This window comes from Mus caroli, chromosome 15 (genome assembly GCF_900094665.2).
Source record: "Mus caroli chromosome 15, CAROLI_EIJ_v1.1, whole genome shotgun sequence".
Taxonomy (NCBI): domain Eukaryota; kingdom Metazoa; phylum Chordata; class Mammalia; order Rodentia; family Muridae; genus Mus; species Mus caroli.
In genome coordinates, this window is record NC_034584.1 from 88,303,214 (window position 1) to 88,322,192 (window position 18,979).

At 45.6% G+C, this 18,979-nt stretch overlaps 1 protein-coding gene across 2 annotated transcripts in view; it reads left to right on the forward strand.

Annotated features, from left to right (window-relative positions):
• The first annotated feature begins 85 nt into the window (after positions 1-85).
• Positions 86-18,979, forward strand: part of Irak4 (interleukin 1 receptor associated kinase 4) — a 26,109-nt gene continuing 7,215 nt past the window's right edge. Inside the window, exons 1-8 of one of the 2 annotated variants that reach the window (XM_021183725.2) lie at positions 86-281; positions 5,957-6,124; positions 10,275-10,420; positions 12,402-12,584; positions 13,267-13,427; positions 15,180-15,244; positions 16,755-16,869; positions 17,254-17,363. In XM_021183725.2, the coding sequence (XP_021039384.1) occupies positions 5,964-6,124; positions 10,275-10,420; positions 12,402-12,584; positions 13,267-13,427; positions 15,180-15,244; positions 16,755-16,869; positions 17,254-17,363 (941 nt within the window). In that variant the 5' untranslated portion in view covers positions 86-281; positions 5,957-5,963. The other variant, XM_029469445.1, reaches the window with a different exon arrangement.

Genomic DNA, 18,979 nt, shown 5'->3' on the forward strand with positions numbered 1-18,979 from the left:
TTAAAGGGACAGGCTCCCGTCGGAGTAGCTCTTCCCTGGGTGGAGCTCGGGGAGGGAAAGGCGTGGCTTTCCGGGTTGGCTCCGCCCCTATATTCTCACCCTTAGCTGACCTGCCCTCCCTGTCCCACAGGGGGATATGGTGCCCCGGTGACCCGCAGCATCCCGATCCCAGGCAGTCTGAAGTCGCCTGGTGGTCCTGCGTCCTCCACTCCCGAGTCCTCGCCGGACCGTGGCGGGACGCCGATCGCCTTGTCCAGGAAGCGAGGGACGTCCGAGAGGAAGTAGGTTGTATGAGGAAGGGTGATCTCAAGCCACGATCTCTCCGCTGTCCTCTGTCCCGGGCCGGGTTGGTGATCAGTCGCTTCGCTCCAGAACCAGGAAATGGGCGCACTCGGGCAGAGGAGGCTTGGGGAGCCCCGCAGCCTCTGTGCGCTGCTCTGCCGCCGGGGTGTCTCGCTTGCTCGCTAAGGGGAGCATTGGAAGCTAACTGTAGTCAGACAGTCCATCAACAGGTAGAAGGAGAGGTAAGCACAAGACAGATTGAAAGCAAGAGAGGGGCAGGAAAAGCATTCCCAAGAGAGCAAGAAAGCACCATTAGCTTTCGGAATGGACACAGTGGCCCCAAAGCAGGAAATTAAAAAAAAAAAAAATCAGATTTTTTCCGTTTCTGGAAGTAATTCTTCAAGATGCATGTCAAAGAGCTCAGGGTTCTTTTATTCTATTTTCATGCTAAACATTTTTGCTTCTTATATGTTCCAGACTGGCCTGATCACTCAGGCCAAACTTGAGCCTCCCAGTCTTGTCTTTGTTGTGTTTCCTGTTCAAACAGAAACAAACAAACAAACAAACAAACAAAACTTAGGAGATGTCTTCACACTCTACAGTAGCACAGACTTCTGTTGCCTGCACTGCAGACTACATCCAGCAAAGGGACATTAGAGCCTCTTCGTACATCCAGGTACATTTGTGGAGCCCTCCTCTTAGCAGTATCTTCTAGCTTCTTTGTCTTTGCTCCCCTATTCTGTTGTCCTCTTAAGGCAGCTCCACTTAAGATATGAATATAAAGCTGTCTTCGTCGCTCTCTGGGCTCTGACTGTCTCTTCATCTCAAGTCAGAAGAAAGTCAAGTCTGAATCTTTAAGACCCTGGGAGTCCAATCCCTCCTCTCTGACCTCACCCACTTGTCCTTTTTGCTTGTCAGTGGAAGCCCTTAGGTCTCAAACCCAGGACAAACAGCTAACTGAGATGCCTGTCAACATATCAAAGCAGATGCTGGCTACCAGGTTCTCCCAGGAGTACCCCCTAGTCTCTGCTTGCTACAGGGCCCTCCTGGCTGGCACACCTGCCTCCTACCCTGAACTTCCCTGCTTCCCTCCCACAGCTTCTCAGGTCCCTATAGAACAGCCATTTGGCTATGACAGTCCCTTGGTGAGTCTCTCCCAGGCCACCACTCTTGGTAGGTAGCACCTCTCTTCCCCCTCGCCCTATTCCCTCTCACGGTGAGGCTCAGTCTGTCTGTGCCCACTCTGGACTCTTCGGGTAGCTGTCATGGCCTCTGGCTATGCTCTTAACTGTAATAAATCTTCTCAGACCCTCAGGAGCAACCATGCCTCACCCCTCTTTGTTTCTTTTTTCCACTCAGAAGCACCTCCAAGTTCCATGCCTTCTACTCATTTTTCCCAGAAACTTTCCCAGCAGGCACCTCACTGATGACTGTTCTCATTCCTGTGTCTTATGAGGCCCAGAGTGACAACCCCTTTTAAAGTCGCAGCCCTTTCTCTCTCCATCTGATACTGTCTTAATTACTTTTCTATGACTGTGATAAACACTATGACCACAGCAGCCTTGAGCTTAGGGGTCTAGAAGGATAAGAGCCTATCGCAAGTGGGGAGAAGGGAATTGGAGCCTACGGGCAGACAAAGTGCTTGAGATGGATCAGCAGCTGGGCTCACATATTGAATGATACGCAGGAAGCAGAGAGAGCACACCGGAAATGGCTCACGTCTTGAAACCTCAAGCCCACCTCCAGTAACTCCCTCGTCCTCCCAAATAGTCATGTGCTGGTTTGAATATGCTTGGCCCACAGAGTGGCACTATTAGGAGGTATGGCCTTGTTGGAGGAATGGTGTCACGTTGGGTATATGAGCTTTGAGATCCTTCTCCTAGCTACATTGGGAGACAGTCTTCTGTCTGCCTTTGGAATAAGATGTAGAACTCTCAGCTCCTCCAGAGCCTGCCTGCTGCCATGCCTCCTGTCATGATGACAATGGACTGAACCGCTGAGCCCTTAAGCCAGCCCCAGTTGAATGCTGTCCTTTATAAGAATTGCCTTGGTCATGGTGTCTCTTCACAGCAATGGAAACCCTAACTGAGACAAGTCACCTACTGGGAGCCAAGTACTCAAATGAGGGACAATGGAATCCCTCCTGTTCAAACCACCGCAGGCAGCATTTAACAGGCTGCCAAATGCATTCTTAGCTTGCTACGTTCTTCAATCATTAGAATAAAACTCCCCTGTGTTCTTGCCTCCTTTTTCTCCCTATTCTTCCTAACGTTTTATTTTTGAGGCACCTGGATTAATATTTGTCACAGATAGGACATGTCTTGGTGAATGGATGACATTATACATTTTAGTATACCCAAAGCGTTTTAGTGGCCACTAAAGTATGTCAGTGTTTAGAAATCGTGGACATCTCTCGGCATCTCAAAGGTGTTTTGGCAGATGCATCAGGAGCAAACGGGGCTGCTGTAGGGTGAGAGGCATTAGGACAGCTTGTGTAGAACATGGTTGTTTGGGTATGGGGGAAGTTCAGACTGCGTAAAAGTATAAGGAAGAAGTGACCAGGGGGAGGGGCCAGAGTGGGAAGAAACCAAAATTTCTTATATAGGAGGAAGCTTGCTGGGCTTTTGTTTTTGTGGGTTTTTTTTTTTTTTTTGTAGTTTGTTGTTATTATTGTTGTTTGTTTTGCTTTGCTTTTTTTTTTTTTTTTGGTCTGTTCCCTGTGTCTTTGGGCCCCATCTCAATCCATGAGCATTGTTCACAGAGGAGAAGGCACAAAGGCCACCCCTAGCAGTCAGGTCTAGTCTTTCAGAGCACTGTAGCAGCCAAGGAATTGAGCTGGTCCCAAAAAGGTGTTAAGCAGCTTTGACGTGTAAGTTTTTCTGAGCTCTGATGGGACAGAGAGGTTAACGGACTCAGAGATGGCGTCAGCCCAGCTGCTTTAGTTCTGAGTCCTGGAAACAAGGTCTAGAGAGGTAAAGAGGGTTGGGCTGGATGGCCCATTGGTCTCCCCAAGAGGTCAGAGGTCATCCAAGCTGATGGCCCAATGGTCTTCCCCAGAGGTCATCCAAGCTGCTCTCCAGTGCTTAGGGTTTCACTGATTCAACTGCTTCAAGGTGACAAAATGAGCGATGTAGAAGGGACCTTAGGGTGCCTCAAAGGATGATCTATCCCAGGAGCCACAGTAAAGCATAGCAGATAGCAGAGATCCAGAATGTAAGTCAGGAGGTGATAACTGTACAGCCATGAGGGGAGCATTAGGAGGCAGGGAGCACACAGTGGGACCAATCTGCTCACCTCATGCTATGGAAAGAGGGGTAGAGAGAAAGAGGGAAGGAAGAAGGGGGGAACAGGGTCACATCCTTCAAGGCATACCCCTAATCAGCCTTTCCATCTAGGTGGGTCTCACCTCCTAACCTTACCACCGATTCCCAATACCCCATGAAGTTAAGACCCCATCCATGGATGAATACATTGGTAGATAACAGGAAAGCCTTCATGATCCAAACATGCCATCTTCTGCCCCCGTCTCCGCCCCCAACACTACTATACTAGTGACAAAGCCTTCCAAACAAGAGCTTTAGGGAGATGTTTCACATCCAAACCATACCATACAACACCAGTATCTACAAGGTATAAGTCACATCAATGAATAAAATGAGTTTGGCCCTTCACATGGGGAGCTTACAGTCTAATGGCAGAGAAGGGTGGTAAACCAGCAACTAGTCACATGACTACAAATACATTGTACAGTGACGAATGGTTATTAGGTTGGGGAAAGTCAGCCTATTTAGGTGTGACAGTCAATGAAGGCCAGAGAGACATGAGCCCTAGCATAGAAGCCTGCATGCAAACATTCTTTTTCCTGTCTTATAGCTTTTATATGCTGTGCCATTTGGATATATGGCTCACGTACCCAAGATTAATTGTATTTTAAAGAATGAAAATGTATAGAAAGAAACCATTGAAAGAATAATACGAGTCTAGTCCTCTTGATTTATTGGAAGGAAAGATTGTTGTCTGCTGAGGATAAGGGACGGAGAAAGTGCCGAGAGAGGTATAAACATGGGAAATGGTGACCTAAGACAAGGAGAGAGAAGTCAAAGGTTAAGTGAGGCCCAGAGGCCCAGTGGAAGGGCGTGTTTCCATCAGTCTGGGCAGTAATCCACAGTACAAGAAACACCGGGAGGTGTCTCTTAGCTGCAACTCTCCAGAGTGGAATAACAGGAACCAGGAGGATCGAGCGAATAAAGGTATTATCAAGGGGGTAGCCACAGTGAGAGGCCACTGACTCTGCCTTACAGTTAACAGTAAATCACGCAGGTCTCACAGGCTCCAACCAGTTCTTCTCGTATGCTTCACAAAAAGTAGGTGGGCAGGACATGTCTTTTAATGCTATATAAATTAGCTTGGAGTTCTTGTTGTTGTTGTTTATTTATTTGTTTGTTTTTACTTTTACCAAAGATTGTTGGATAAAAATCTTTACTACTAGGTGCTTCATAGACGCCTCGGTGGTTAACCACTCTTGGTAGTGAGCAGAGGAGCCAGGTTCAGTTCCCAGCACCCACATGGTGGCTCAAAATCATAAACTCTAGCTCCAGAAGATCTGGGGCTCCCCTCTGACCTCTACAGGCTCCAGATAGGCACACAGTGCACAAACACACATGCATACAAAATACTCATACATATAAAATGAAATAAATACACCATTAAAAACATTTTCATAGTAAATGAGTACTAATTGAGATAAATAAATTCAAAGGTAGTGTACTGGCTGGTTTTGTGTGTCAACTTGACACAGCTGGAGTTATCACAGAGAAAGGAGCTTCAGTTGAGGAAATGCCTCCATGAGATCCAACTGTAAGGCATTTTCTCAATTAGTGATCAAGGGGGAAAGGCCCCTTGTGGGTGGGATCATCCCTGGGCTGGTAGTCTTGGGTTCTATAAGAGAGTAGGCTGAGCAAGCCAGAGGAAGCAAGCCAGTAAGGAACATCCCTCCATGGCCTCTGCACCAGCTCCTGCTTCTGACCTGCTTGAGTTCCAGTCCTGACTTCCTTTGGTGATGAACAGCAGTATGGAAGTGTAAGCCGAATAAACCCTTTCCTCCCCAACTTGCTTCTTGGTCATGATGTTTGTGCAGGAATAGAAACCCTGACTAAGACAGGTAGGTCTCTTGTTAATTTAATAGATTTGACTCCTGGACATGCTCCCAGGTCTCTTTCCAACAGGCTCATTGCCTTTTATAAATTTCACTTAAAAAAATATCCCAGTGTCAGGATGAAAGTTTTCCAATGTCTGTTTGTGGGGGAGGAAAAGGAGAGTCCTGGAGGGTGCTTAGATGCCTTTCAACAGGAGGTGGGTTGGAGTGAGAGCTGCTCTGTGCTGAGATGGTCAGATGCTGCATCTCATGCAATATAGCAGTGTATGATGGGTAGCTTCTAGATGCTGTCTCTGAAACTGTTGTAAAGTGTTGTTGTTTGTTTGTTGTTTGTTTGTTTCAAGACAGGGTTTCTCTGTGTAGCCCTGGCTATCCTGGAACTCACTCTGTAGACCAGACTGGCTTTGAACTCACAACTCAAAGACCCACCTGCCTCCCCAGTGCTGGCATTAAAGACATGCGCCACAACCACTCGACTGACTTGTTGTAAAGTTGTAATTGGAATCTTTCATATTTCAGGTAGAAGATGAACAAGCCATTGACACCATCGACGTACGTACGCAGCCTTAATGTGGGGATCCTTAGGAAGCTGTCGGATTTTATTGATCCTCAAGAAGGGTGGAAGAAATTAGCAGTAGCTATCAAAAAGCCGTCCGGCGACGACAGATACAATCAGTTCCATATAAGGTAAGTCCTCCTCCCCCATCACAAAAAGGATGCAGGTGTGACTACTGTCTAACGGGACAGTTTAGAAGGTGAACCTTTCAATCATGGTGGTGATATTGGCAATATGTAAGTGTTTGTATATAGAATTTTTGCTAAAATTGCCAGCATGTCTGAGCTAGAGGTGTGAGCCTGCAAATGTGTTTCTGAGCTAGAATCCAGCTCCCCGTCTTTGTTCTAGTTCAGTTTGTTGGGCCAAGAACAGTTTACTCTGCTTCGGGCTTTGCATGTCCAAACTGAAGAGTCAGAAGGCTATTGTAAGAATCTAATGAGATTTTAGAGTTTACACTTTGCAGTGTGTAAGGATGAGTGCTCATGCGTCCTTACTCACCCAGGATTCTTGGATCTAGGATTTTCTAACAGCTTCCTGTAGTCGCCTCTCTTACATCTCTCCTCGATTCAGCAGAAAACACAAGTTTGGATTTTAATGTTGTACTTTGTTCTGCAGTAAAACGCAATGTCAAGTTTTGTCTTACACATAATGAAAAAATTAATTCTTCCTAATTTTTTTTTAATCAGTCTGGTAAAGTCTCTAAAGCCTGGGCTTCCATATTGACCTTCCAGCAAGTGTCTGCTCCCACGAAGGCACGCATTGTTAAGTACAAGGGGAAAGCTGTTGTGTTTCATAAAAAGATACAAGAAGGAAGGAATATTTTTGTTGGAGGTGCGGTATGGTGTGGGGGAAGGGTGTGCGTATGCGGGCCCATGCTGAGGCATTCCTTCCCCCTTAGAGACCAGCCATGTGACACAGAATAGAGTTTATTTAGGGCATGGGGAGGGGAGTTGAGAGAAAGGCAGAGTGGGGAAGGGAGGGAGAGTAGAAAAGTGGAGGCAGGCCATGAGCATGTGGAGAGAGATGGGGGAGGGGAATGGGGAAAGTGGGGGAGCAAGAGAGAGAGAGGAGGAGGCATGAAGCCCCTTTTACAGTGAGGCAGGCACACCTGGCTGTTGCCAGGTAACTGTGGGGTGGAGCCTAGACGGAATGCCAATGAAAGTTCAGCTTTCAAACTTGAACACCAAGTTTCCAAGGATAGTTTGTTGTTATTTCTATTAAAACAAAAGGGGGCTTGCTGCAGCAGTCATTGTAGAGAGAAAGGACTCTGGTGAACCACACAGTGCCAACACACTGTCCGGAGGCAGGAGTTTTGGAGATAGCAACATGCATCCACCAGTGAAGACGGTTCCCACGGGCTCATCAGGACCCAAAGGTTACAAGTTTTGTCCACAAATACGATATGCCTCCAGGAGGAGAAAGTTAACTGTTGCTAGTGATAGGGTCTCCTGAAGCCAAGATTTACCTCAAACTTGCAAGGCTAGCCTGGGACAACTGATCCTCCAGCCTCCAGCCTCTAAGTGCTAGGATGGCAGGTGTGCACCAGCTTGAGAGCGGTCCGGGTCTCAAGAAACCTGAAGCACATCCCGTTATCCAAGTAGTCAAGCTCTGTGCCACCATTTTGTGTCTCTGGGTATGATGTAGCAGGAAGAACACATTACTTCCTGTGTAGTTCCTACTACCAAAAAAAAGTTAATCATGATTGAAATTACTAATTAAAAAGTAGTCAGGTAAGTGGAGACTGTGAGATACAGACAATATAACTGGCCTATACTGTAGGGTATGAAGAGAAAGAGGGGCTGGGAGGGACAGAGAGAGATCAAGACAGGGGTGGGGGGCTGGAGGGGGGGAAGAGCATTCAGAAGAGTGCAGATGTGGCCAGAGGTTACCAATTGGCCAACTGGTAAATCTAGATGGAAAGTAAGTTGTTCACTGTGCTATTCTTTCAAAATTTTTTATTAAGTTTGCAAGTTTTCCAAGTAAAGGCTTTAGAAGAGAAATAAACTGAGCTTCTTGGTTTTCAGTATTACTTTCCAAAGCTAATCTTAAACTTTGAAGAATTGAAATTAAAAAAAAAGGATGCATTCCCTTCTATTTAATTAAATATAGTTAAGATCTAAGTGCTGGGACATTTTGCTCAATGAAACAGACATGCATTTAAAACCATCCAGCTGGAAGACTAACCATGTAGTGTGAGGTGCATGTGAGACATTGCAATAGAGCTGAGTGGTTTTAAGTACATGCTTTGATCAGAAGAGCTCTGAATTTGGATCTGAACTTGAGTACATTCGAGTGTGCCGTGTGGCTCACAACTAAGCACTCCACCCATCCCAGCCTAGCAGCCTCAGGGTAAACTAGTAACATTAGCAGACTGTCTCTACAGCTGGTTGTATCCTGAAGCTCTCTGAGTAAATACTCAGGAAATATCTGGTAAATAATATTAACTGGTTGGGTTTCATTGACACATGTGTGTATGTATGTGATTGTGTGTGCGTGTTAAGAATACATGCTTGTGGAGGCCAGGGGTCAATATCAGGTGCCTTCCTCGTCTCTCTCCATCTCATTCTTTGAGACAGAATATCTCCCAGAGCTTGGAGTGTACCAATTCATCTAAACCAGTGGTTGTAAAAGTAACTTTTATTCTCCAGATGTAATTGTCCTCTCAGAGGCTCAGAGCTAAAAAAGCTTACCTTTTCTGGCTCTTTCTGAACTTTGGCTGGCTGATTAAACTCAGCTATCCTAGCCCAAACTCCCCTCCAAGCTGACTGATTCAAACTGGCTTCTCTTGCCTTCTGACTGAATTGCTCTGCATGATGTCAAACTACCTCTGGCAAACTGTTCTAATCTTCTGGCTCCTTTTCATTCTCTGGCTTATTCTTCACCTGCAACCTGTCTCTGTAAAACTGTCCAGATAAAACTACCTTCTCTCAGTCTCTGTCTCTCTGTCTCTCTGTCTGTCTCTGCTTCTCTCTCTCTCTCTCTCTCTCTCTCTCTCTCTCTCTCTCTCGTGTGTGTGTGTGTGTGTGTGTGTGTGTGTGTGTGTGTGTGTGTGCGTGTGTGGGTGCTGCTCTCTTAAGTAGCCTCTCCTGTCTGTTCTCTGGAGAGTTAGGCGTATCCTATCTCTGATTCATTCTGTCAGATCTTTCTCTGATTCATCACTTTGTCTGTCCCTCAATTAGACATCACTTTCAAACATGGGTGCTTCTTTCTACACACCTTACCTTACCTTCATTGTTTGGGATTAAAGGTGTATACCAAGGACATGTCAATATTCCAGCCAGAGGGATTCGAAGTGTATACTCCTGCAGTAGGGATTGATGGCGTGTACTAAGGGAACATCAAGCCAGATCACACAGGCATGGGAGGTCTTTGCATGTGATCTCTTGACAGAGCAGCCATATTGCTGGATTAAAATTCCTCTACTAGTGACTCTCAACCTTCTTAATGCTGTGGCCATTTAATACAATTCCTCCTGTTGTGGTGACCCCCAACCATAAAATTATTTTGTTGCTATTTCCTAACCCTAATTTTGCTACTGTTATGAATTGTAAAATACCTGCTATGCAGGATATCTGATGTGTGACCCCTGGAGGGGTCACAACCCATGAGTTGAGAACAACTGATCTAGACTAACTAACCAGTGAGCTTCAGGGCTGTGTCTGTCACTGCTTCTACAGCCCGATATTACCGCAGGTGCCCTACACTGGCTTCTTTTTCATGGATGAGGGGAATCTGAACTCAGGTCCTGAGGAGTCTTCACACTGGCACGGCAAGCACGTTACCAACTGAGCTATCTCCCAGGCCCAAAAGTTAACTTACTTTTTAAAATGAGATGTTTTATTTGATTCTATGCCTCTGCATGCTTTGCCCGTGTGTATGTACGTACACCACATGTGTGTCTCATGCCTCTGGAGGTCAGAAGGTGGGATGAGATCTAGAACTGGAAATGCACATAGTTGTGAGCTGCCATGAGGATGCTGGGAACAAAACCCTGGTTCTCTGTAAGGACCACCAGTACTCTTAACCACTGAGCATCTCTCTGGCCCTAATTGTTAACTTGCTGCATAATCATCATCTTCATCATCATCATCACCATCATTGGCTCCTTTTGTGCTGTCTTTGCGCCTTGTTGGTGTCTTTACTTACTCTCTCTCAGTGCCTTTCCTTCCCTGTCCTCAGGAGGCCCAGTGACACAGTCAGAAGGGGATGTGAGGTGCAGGGATCATCACCTGTTTTCGTAGGAACTCTCCTTGCGTACTAGCCTTGTTTCTTGGTTTTCAGGAGATTCGAAGCCTTACTTCAGACCGGAAAGAGCCCCACCTGTGAACTGCTGTTTGACTGGGGCACCACGAACTGCACAGTTGGCGACCTCGTGGATCTACTGGTCCAGATTGAGCTGTTTGCCCCCGCCACTCTCCTGCTGCCAGGTAAATGGGTGTGTCCATGGCGTGAACAGCTGCCTGGAGTGTCAATGGCAGACCCAGAATCGTTTTTACTCTTTCGTGTAATGAACAGACCCGACATTGAGTCTGCTCCTTCTTCCAGCTCTGCTTAGCTTTTAACATTCTGGTTACCACATGCTGTGGACCATGCCACTAGAGTGACAGATGCTCAAGGATTGGTCCAACCCCATCAAAGTCGGGGCAGTCTTCTGCCGGGGGAGTTACTTAGGGGGATGAAGAAGTGGCCTTTAAGGATTTATTTTTTGAGACATGTCTCTCTCTCAACCCCATTCGACTTCACCTTGACACAACTGTCATCATGGCTTCCTTACACTGCACCCACTATTAGGATGGTTCTGCCCTCCTCATTACCACACTGCTTTCTCCCTTTGACACACTGGTGGGTCGAAGCCATTACTGTGTGAAGAACCCGGTAGAATTCTCGTGGGACGTGTAGATTCCTGGACTCCATGCCACATGTCCTTAATGGGAGTCACAGCAATGAGTTCATTGTCAAGGATGTTCTTTGTATCCCCCCACCTCTTTGTGTGTGTGTTTGTGTGTCAGTGTGTTTGTGTGTCAGTGTGTGTATATCAGTGTGTATGTCAATGTGTGTGTGTGAGTATGTGTATGTGTGTGGGCCTGTGTGTATGTGTGTCAGTGTATATGTGTCAGTGTGTGTGTGTGTTTGTATGTGTGTCAGTGTGTATGTATGTTGTGTGTCATTGTGTGTGTGTCTGTGTGTGGGCCTGTGTGTATGTGTGTCAGTGTATATGTGTCAGTGTGTGTGTGTTTGTATGTGTGTCAGTGTGTATGTATGTTGTGTGTCATTGTGTGTGTGTCTCTGTGTGGGCCTGTGTGTATGTGTGTCAGTGTGTGTGTTTGTATGTTTGTCAGTGTGCATGTATATTGTGTGTGTCAGTGTGTATATGTCAGTGTGTGTGTGTTCTGGGTGTCAGGGTGTGGGCCTGTGTGTGTGTGTGTTTGTGTCTGGGTGTGTGTCAGTGTGTGTATGTGTCTGGGTATGGGCCTGTGTGTATGTGTGTCAGTGTGTGTGTTTGTATGTTTGTCAGTATGCATGTATATTGTGTGTGTCAGTGTGTATATGTCAGTGTGTGTGTGTCTGTTTGTGTTTGTGTCTGTGTGTAAGTCAGTGTGTGTGTATCTTTGTGTGTGTCAGTATGTGTATATCAGTGTGTGTGTTCAGTTGTTCGTTCTTGAATCTCACGTAGCCCAGACTGATCTTGAACTTACTATGTAGTCAAGACCAAAGCTGAACTTGATCCTGTTGCCTCTACCTTCAAAGTGTTGGGATCACAGGTGGGCACTGCCATGCCAGCTGGCTCTCTCTTCTTAAATGAGTAATGTCTCCTCATTCCCCAATGGCTCTGGACCACTTTTGTAGACAAGTGTCACTCTGTCTATTCATTTTTATCACAACCAACAGCGTCTAACTGGGGTATCTTCCTGTATTTTGTGAGGATGCAGGGCCAAGGTCTGGAAGCCGTGAGCTCCTCTTTGTTGTAGTTAGGGGTTCTCCTGCTGAAAAGAGACAACATGACCACAGCGACTCATATAGGGGAAGAACGTTTATTTGGTGGTAGCTTACAGTTTCAGAGGTTTAGTCCATTGTCATCATGGTGGGAAGCATGGTGACACACAGGCAGATGTGATCCGGGAGAGGTAGCAAGAGTTCTACATCCAGAGCAGCTGGCAGCAGGGAGAGAGACAGAGACAGAGACAGAGACAGAGACAGAGACAGAGACAGAAATTGGGCCTGGCTTGAGCATCTGAGACCTAAAAGCCCCCCCCTCCCCCCAGTGACATACTTCCTCCAGCAAGGCCACACCTCCTAACAGTGCCACTCCCTCTGAGCCTCCGGAGGCCATTTTCATTCAAACCACAACACTGTTTTTTTCACACAAACTTCTTTCTCACACCAAAACTGTGTCTTCTTGCTCGACAGATGCCGTTCCCCAAACCGTCAAAAGCCTGCCTCCTAGAGAAGCGGCAACAGTGGCACAGACACACCAGCCTTGTCAGGAAAAGGACAGGACATCCGTAATGCCTATGCCGAAGCTAGAACACAGCTGCGAGCCACCGGACTCCTCAAGCCCAGACAACAGAAGTGTTGAGTCCAGCGACACTCGTACGTAGCACACTGCCTATCCCTTACCACCGATGGATCTGCCACTACGGCCATTTAAAGAAAACCTCTCTCTGTACAGCGGGCCAGGGCACAGTGGCAGCATCCTTCCATGTTTCCTTTCTTAGAAGTTTATCAAGTGCCATCTGCTTTGCGTCCGCCGCTATTCTTTCAGTGACTTGAGGCAGCGGGACATGCGTACAGACACAATAAGTAAGACAGAAACCAAGTCTGTAGGGGCTGTGCACTCGTGCTCCCAACACTTGGAAGGCAGAGGCGGCGAGGCCAGGAGTGTGAGGGCAGCTTCATCGGGACAGCAAATTCAAGGCCAACCAGGTCTCTATGAGACCGTGTCTCAAAGCTAAATATATAGAGAAGATAATTAAAAAGATAATTAAGTGTGACTAGTGTTTTGGGGGAGTAGACCAGACTTAGTCAAATAAGTATTTTAGGTGGGGGTAGAGTGTTTGATATTGAATCACTAAGGGAAATTGTAATGAAGGTTACAGCCTGTATTTCATGTGAGTGTGAGTGTGTGTCTGTGTATCTGTGCACTGTGTGTGTGTGTGTGTGTGTGTGTGTGTGTGTGTGTGTGTGTGTGTAATCTTCACGTTGAGCAGATGTCAGTCACGGAACACACGTTTCCTTGGGCGAGCGCCTTCTCCTTGCTCTGTCGATGCCGCAGGGTTCCACAGCTTCTCGTTCCATGAACTGAAGAGCATCACAAACAACTTCGACGAGCGACCCGAGTCCGCCGGAGGCAACCGGATGGGAGAGGGGGGATTTGGAGTGGTGTACAAGGGCTGTGTGAACAACACCACCGTGGCGGTGAAGAAGCTCGGAGCGGTAAGTCATCTTCCTTCCTCCTCTCAGAAGCAGCAGCCAGCCACCCTCCCGGGATTCATTATCCCAGTGATTACTCTCTTCAGGCGGACCAGCCCTAAGCCGGTGCCTCTTATCACATAGGAACCAATGGAGAGTTATGACGCCGACCCCTAGGAAAGTGTACAGACACAGACATAGAATCACCTATGATGGTGACAGGTTCACCAGGTGACGTTAGGAAGCCTTCCACTGCAATGCCTCATACATAATTTAGATTAAGAATAAGCTACTGAGGAAATTTTATCTGAATACATGTGTAGGACCTGTCCCATTTAGAAATATGTTAGGTGCCAGTGAGATAGCTCAGTAGGGAAAGGCACTCGCCAGTGAGTCTGATAATCTGGGTTTGCTCCCTGGGACCCACACAGTAGAAGAAGAGAACTGGCTCCTACAAATTGTTGTTGTTCACCTGTGTGTGTGTGACACACACTAAATAAATGTAATTCAAAAAATATTATATATATTCATATACATATATGCATATATGTATATATATGTGTGTATACATACACACACACACACACACACACATATATATATATATATATGACAGTGTTTCTCTATCATCTTGGCTGTCCTGGAACTCATTCTGAAGACCAGGCTGCCTTGGGATTCATAGAGATCCTCCTGCCTCTGCCTCCTGAGTGCTGAGATTAAAGGTGTACGCCACCATGCCCGGCAAAACCAGTTTTTTTTAAAAAATACATATTAAATACATATTTACAATATGTAAATTAAAACATATTTACAATAAAATACATATTTTTAAAAATACATATTATAAAAAAGGAGTTTCCTTGTCTGTCCTTGGTTACCGTTTCTATAAGGGTTTTTACTTGTAATGATTGATTAATTATGTTATCAGTCTGTCATTAATATCTCTAAAACATCAATATCGAGCATGTGTAGCCAGCATAGGCATCCCTATGGCGGTCCATAAGTGGACGTAGGATTTGATTCTCTTTTCCTGCTCACACCTGCTTCCGTCTGCTGCTTACACAGAATCCTTTTTAAAGTTTCTCCGTGATGAAGTTTTCTATTTCACAGGAAGGGCCAGGCCTTCCTCTGGTGTGAGTCTGGATGTTGGCAAATGGTTGGCCTTTAGCTAAAACCAGTTGGTGTAAAAGGTCCCAACCTCTGTTTCCTCATCCCTGGTGCCTGCAGCCGTTGTCCCCGGCTCCCCTACAGAGCCTCTCCTTTGCCAAGATTAGCTCAGTGGCTTCCAAGGTCTTGCTATACGTAGTAAACGCCCTGAGTATCTGGGTTGCTGGAATGGCTTCATCTCACCTGACCCCACCTTCATGTTTCTTATGTCTGTCTGTCCCTCTTACTCTCCTGGTAGCTCCCTATCAGATTGCCAGAACCAAGCACGCAGACCATGGCAAGACACTGTTTGTCTTGAAACCCAGCCCTGTATGAGCTGGGCCAGCACTTGACCACTGAGCTACCCCCCAACCCTCTTAATGTCTCACTTGGAGCAAAGAGCAAGTTGCAGAGGCCACCCTTGAACACATTCTTCGAGCCAGGCAGGCCTTGAACTTGATGTTCTTGGGCCTCAGCCTCCCATGTACGTGGACGTACATGTCTACACTACCAGACCTGGTACACCGTGCGGTCTTAAAGTAAGCAAGTCAGCCGAGGACTCTCTCCGGAGCCCCCTTCCAGGCACGAGGCTATGGTTCCATGTCACAGTCTATATTTGTATTTTCACAGATGGTTGAAATCAGTACTGAAGAACTAAAGCAACAGTTTGATCAAGAAATTAAAGTAATGGCAAAGTAAGTGTTGATTTTCCAGCCTGGCCTGGGGAGAGAGCACGGCGTAGGGCGAGGGGCCTGGTTTCCCCATAAAGTGCAGATGCAAGTGTGTGAAGGCACAGGGTTGAAGCAAACACTATGGATTCTCTCGTTACATGACCACATAGTCTCACATGCCTGCAGACTGAAGGCAGTCAGTATTTTAAATCAGAACAGAGTTACATAGGATTCAAGTGTTTTCCATTATCAGGGTTTCCATTCCAGGAATTCCTGATAGATCAGTTGTAGTGATTTAAGAAAAAAAAATTGTACCATTTAGAATTCCAAGAATGATGGCACACTCCTGTAATGCCAGTGCTTAGGAGGCTGAGGTCGGAAGATTGAGAATTCAAGGACATCCTGAACTCCATTGCAAATCCCAAGACAGCTGGAACTATGTAGGAAGACCCTGTCTCAGAAATCAATCAATCAATCAATAAATAAATATTATTTATAAAGTGACAGACCCTCAGAGAAGTTAAAACTCGTAGAAAACTAGGGAAATACCATATGCAAAAATGTTGAGAGTATATTAATGCAGAGTCCTTCAGACTCCACCCAGTAGGGACTAAGTTGATACATATTGTGAAGGTTAATGAAATGAAACAGGTGAGCTCCCATCTACTTTATAGATAATAGAAACTCAGCCACTATCAACTATTTGTATTTTTAAAAATGCAAATTCGGCAGAAATGGAGAATTTATTGATTTAACTTACACTTCTGAGAGTATTCCTTTTATGCAAGAGTATACACAATTATAGATGGATCAGAATGAGAAAAATGAGTAATGGGACATCTCTCATGTGCCATGTGTGCTTCAGGTATTCCTTAATTCTCACAGCATCCATGTTGCGTGACACTGTTACCCAGTAGTACCATGTTCTGTATGCAGGGGAGCCTGAAGCTGAGGTTGTCGTCGTGCCATGCACCATATGTCCAGGAGGTGGCAGCACTATGCTTTCTGATGAAACCTGTGCTTTGTAGCTCTGCAGTTTTTATAACTCATTTCTCTCAAGTGTACCAAAAAACCTGGACTGTGGACAAGCACTTGGTTAAAGATCATAAGTAATGAAGTTAAATGTGAGTGAAGATCGTTTCATCGTTCCTACAAAGCAGTGCCTCGGGTCTGTCAGAGTTTTGTTACATTAGAGGATTCATCCACGTTCCAAGTTTCCAGATCTTGCAAATGCCCTGAGCAGAGATGGGCATCGGGGCTCGTCCTGAACTAACCTGTCTCAGGTTCCACTGATCTGATCAGATCAATCCGTGGCTACAGAACTGGGAGGGGTTCGTTTACAGGAAAGAACCGACACTGCCAACAAGCGAGTTAGCAAGTTACGAACATCCACCGTATTACACACGATATACATGTGTCTAGTTATATAGCCACAGGCAGGTATCTCCTAGACCTTTCTGATAAAATTCTTAAATTGAATAACCACTGCAAATATTTACTGCAATAGTTTTCACCGGTACGTCTCCTGCCACAGGTGTCAGCACGAGAACCTGGTGGAGCTGCTCGGCTTCTCCAGCGACAGCGACAACCTGTGCTTAGTGTACGCTTACATGCCCAACGGGTCCTTGCTGGACAGACTGTCCTGCCTGGTAAGACGCTTGGGACAGATTGTCTCTCTTTCTGTTCCTGTATTGGACTGCTAATGTTCCCATCTGGTCAGGACTTACACCACATTAAATTAGTATCTTTCTGGTTTCTGCAAAATGATGTATTTCATGTGTGGACCAGTATTACCCATTTAAGATGCAGACGCATCAGCCAAGGCTAGATGTTGAGGATGTTGTGGTGTGTTTTTGTATTCAAGCACGATGTTCAGAATCCATTGAATATTATTTGAGAGGGTTTATTTTTGGCAAACTTTAAAAATTGGGTCCCTTTATTGGTTGACAAAAAAAAATACTATTAGGTGTTTCCTCTGGATCTTTTTTTTTCCACCTAAGCAATTGTTTCAAATCAGTTTGTTTCTTCTCAAGGATGGTACTCCACCGCTTTCGTGGCACACGAGATGCCAGGTTGCTCAGGGGACAGCAAATGGCATCAGGTTTCTGCATGAAAATCATCACATTCATAGAGATATTAAAAGGTAAGTCTACCGTCAGAAATTCTGGGAAGCCGTCTTTAGAGAATACTTCCCTCTCTTCTTTCATTTGCTCTGTGCATGTGTGCTTTGCTCCCCCCATCCCTGGAGAAGCCCTTTGCGTGGCAGACACTTGTGATCCCCAGTGTTCCAATGTCCACGACCTGCTTTTCCTGATTCACCTTCAACCTCCGTGGATATTTTTAGCCCCCCTCCCCACTCTTGTTATTTATCTAGTTGAATATTTACCTGCTAAATGCTAGACATTGTACGTGATAAGGCTGTACAAGATAAGGTTAGCGGATGTAGCTCCGAACAGAGTTCAGCGTCAGTCAGATAATCACAAAAACAATGAGCGTTTCCAGTTTTAATGTAGCGCTCAGTATTGGTATAAAGAAGGGATTTTTGAAAGAAGCTATGTTTAAGCTGAGACCCAAACGATGAGCTGGAAATAAGAAAGCACAGTTTGAGGGCTGCTATATCGAAAATAAGGAGAATATTCTGGAAAGAATAACCATATAGGGCGAAGGGTAAGAAGGGATGTGAAGGTGTGGTGAGTCACGGGAAGTGAGATGATTACAACGTGACTGGCGTGCAGGAAGTGGCAGGTAGAAGACTTGAGAGGAATTTAAATAGATGACTGAGGACCCTGGTCCTATAGCGCCTGGCCAACAAAGACAAGGGTCGGATGGTAAATGTAAAAAGATGCTGTTGAAAGCTGTAAGGCAACAGCACCATATCCAAGTGTGGGGAGTCACATCTAGGGTGGAGCAGTTTAAAACCACGGGTAGTTAATCTTGATAGACACAGTTCACAAGAGCAGAAGTGGGCAGACAGGAACAACGAAGATAACATGTCTTTATCTCAGCTGTGGAGGGTCCAGGAAAGGGAGATTTTCAAGAAGGACCTCTGAACTCACAGCATCCACAGTTGCATTCTGGGAAGGACTATGGTATGACTACTTTAATAGAAAGGACTGGAAAGGGCTAGGCAGGGGTGTGCTTAGGAGAGGTGTGTATGCTGAGTTTGAAATTCTTTTAAGGTACAGAAGTATAGAGGCTTAGCAGACAGTATGGTATATATAGTCTGAGCTGAACATAGAAGTGTGCATAGCACTTGTGTGTTCCTGATGCATGAAGAATTATCATGCAGTTAAGAGAAGATACAGAATAAGGGCCCAGGATTAAATCCCAAGGACTCCTAAGACATAATCCCCAAGCAAAGTGGGGACAACAGTCCCCAAAAGACACCCTAAATAAACTATATGAACACATAGGTAGATGAGAGCCTGCTGTACATCAAGTGTTGAAGTGTACCATCACCAAAATGAAGAAGTTTGCCAAGAGGGGTGGTTAGAAGAAAGGTAACTCGTTGGGTTAATACCACGCAGGTCAGTGGTGACTTATGGAGAACCATTTCCAGTTAGGAACTGAGTTAGAAGCAGGGTTGTACAAAGGAGAGAGTGGAAGGAAGAAAGCTGGGAGGGGAATGTAAACAGACGTCTTATGATATTTCGTGATATTGTGACACTTGAAGCAGATATGTCATTTAGGAAATATATAAATATATGTGTGTGTGTATGGATATATATATATATATATATATATATATATATATATATA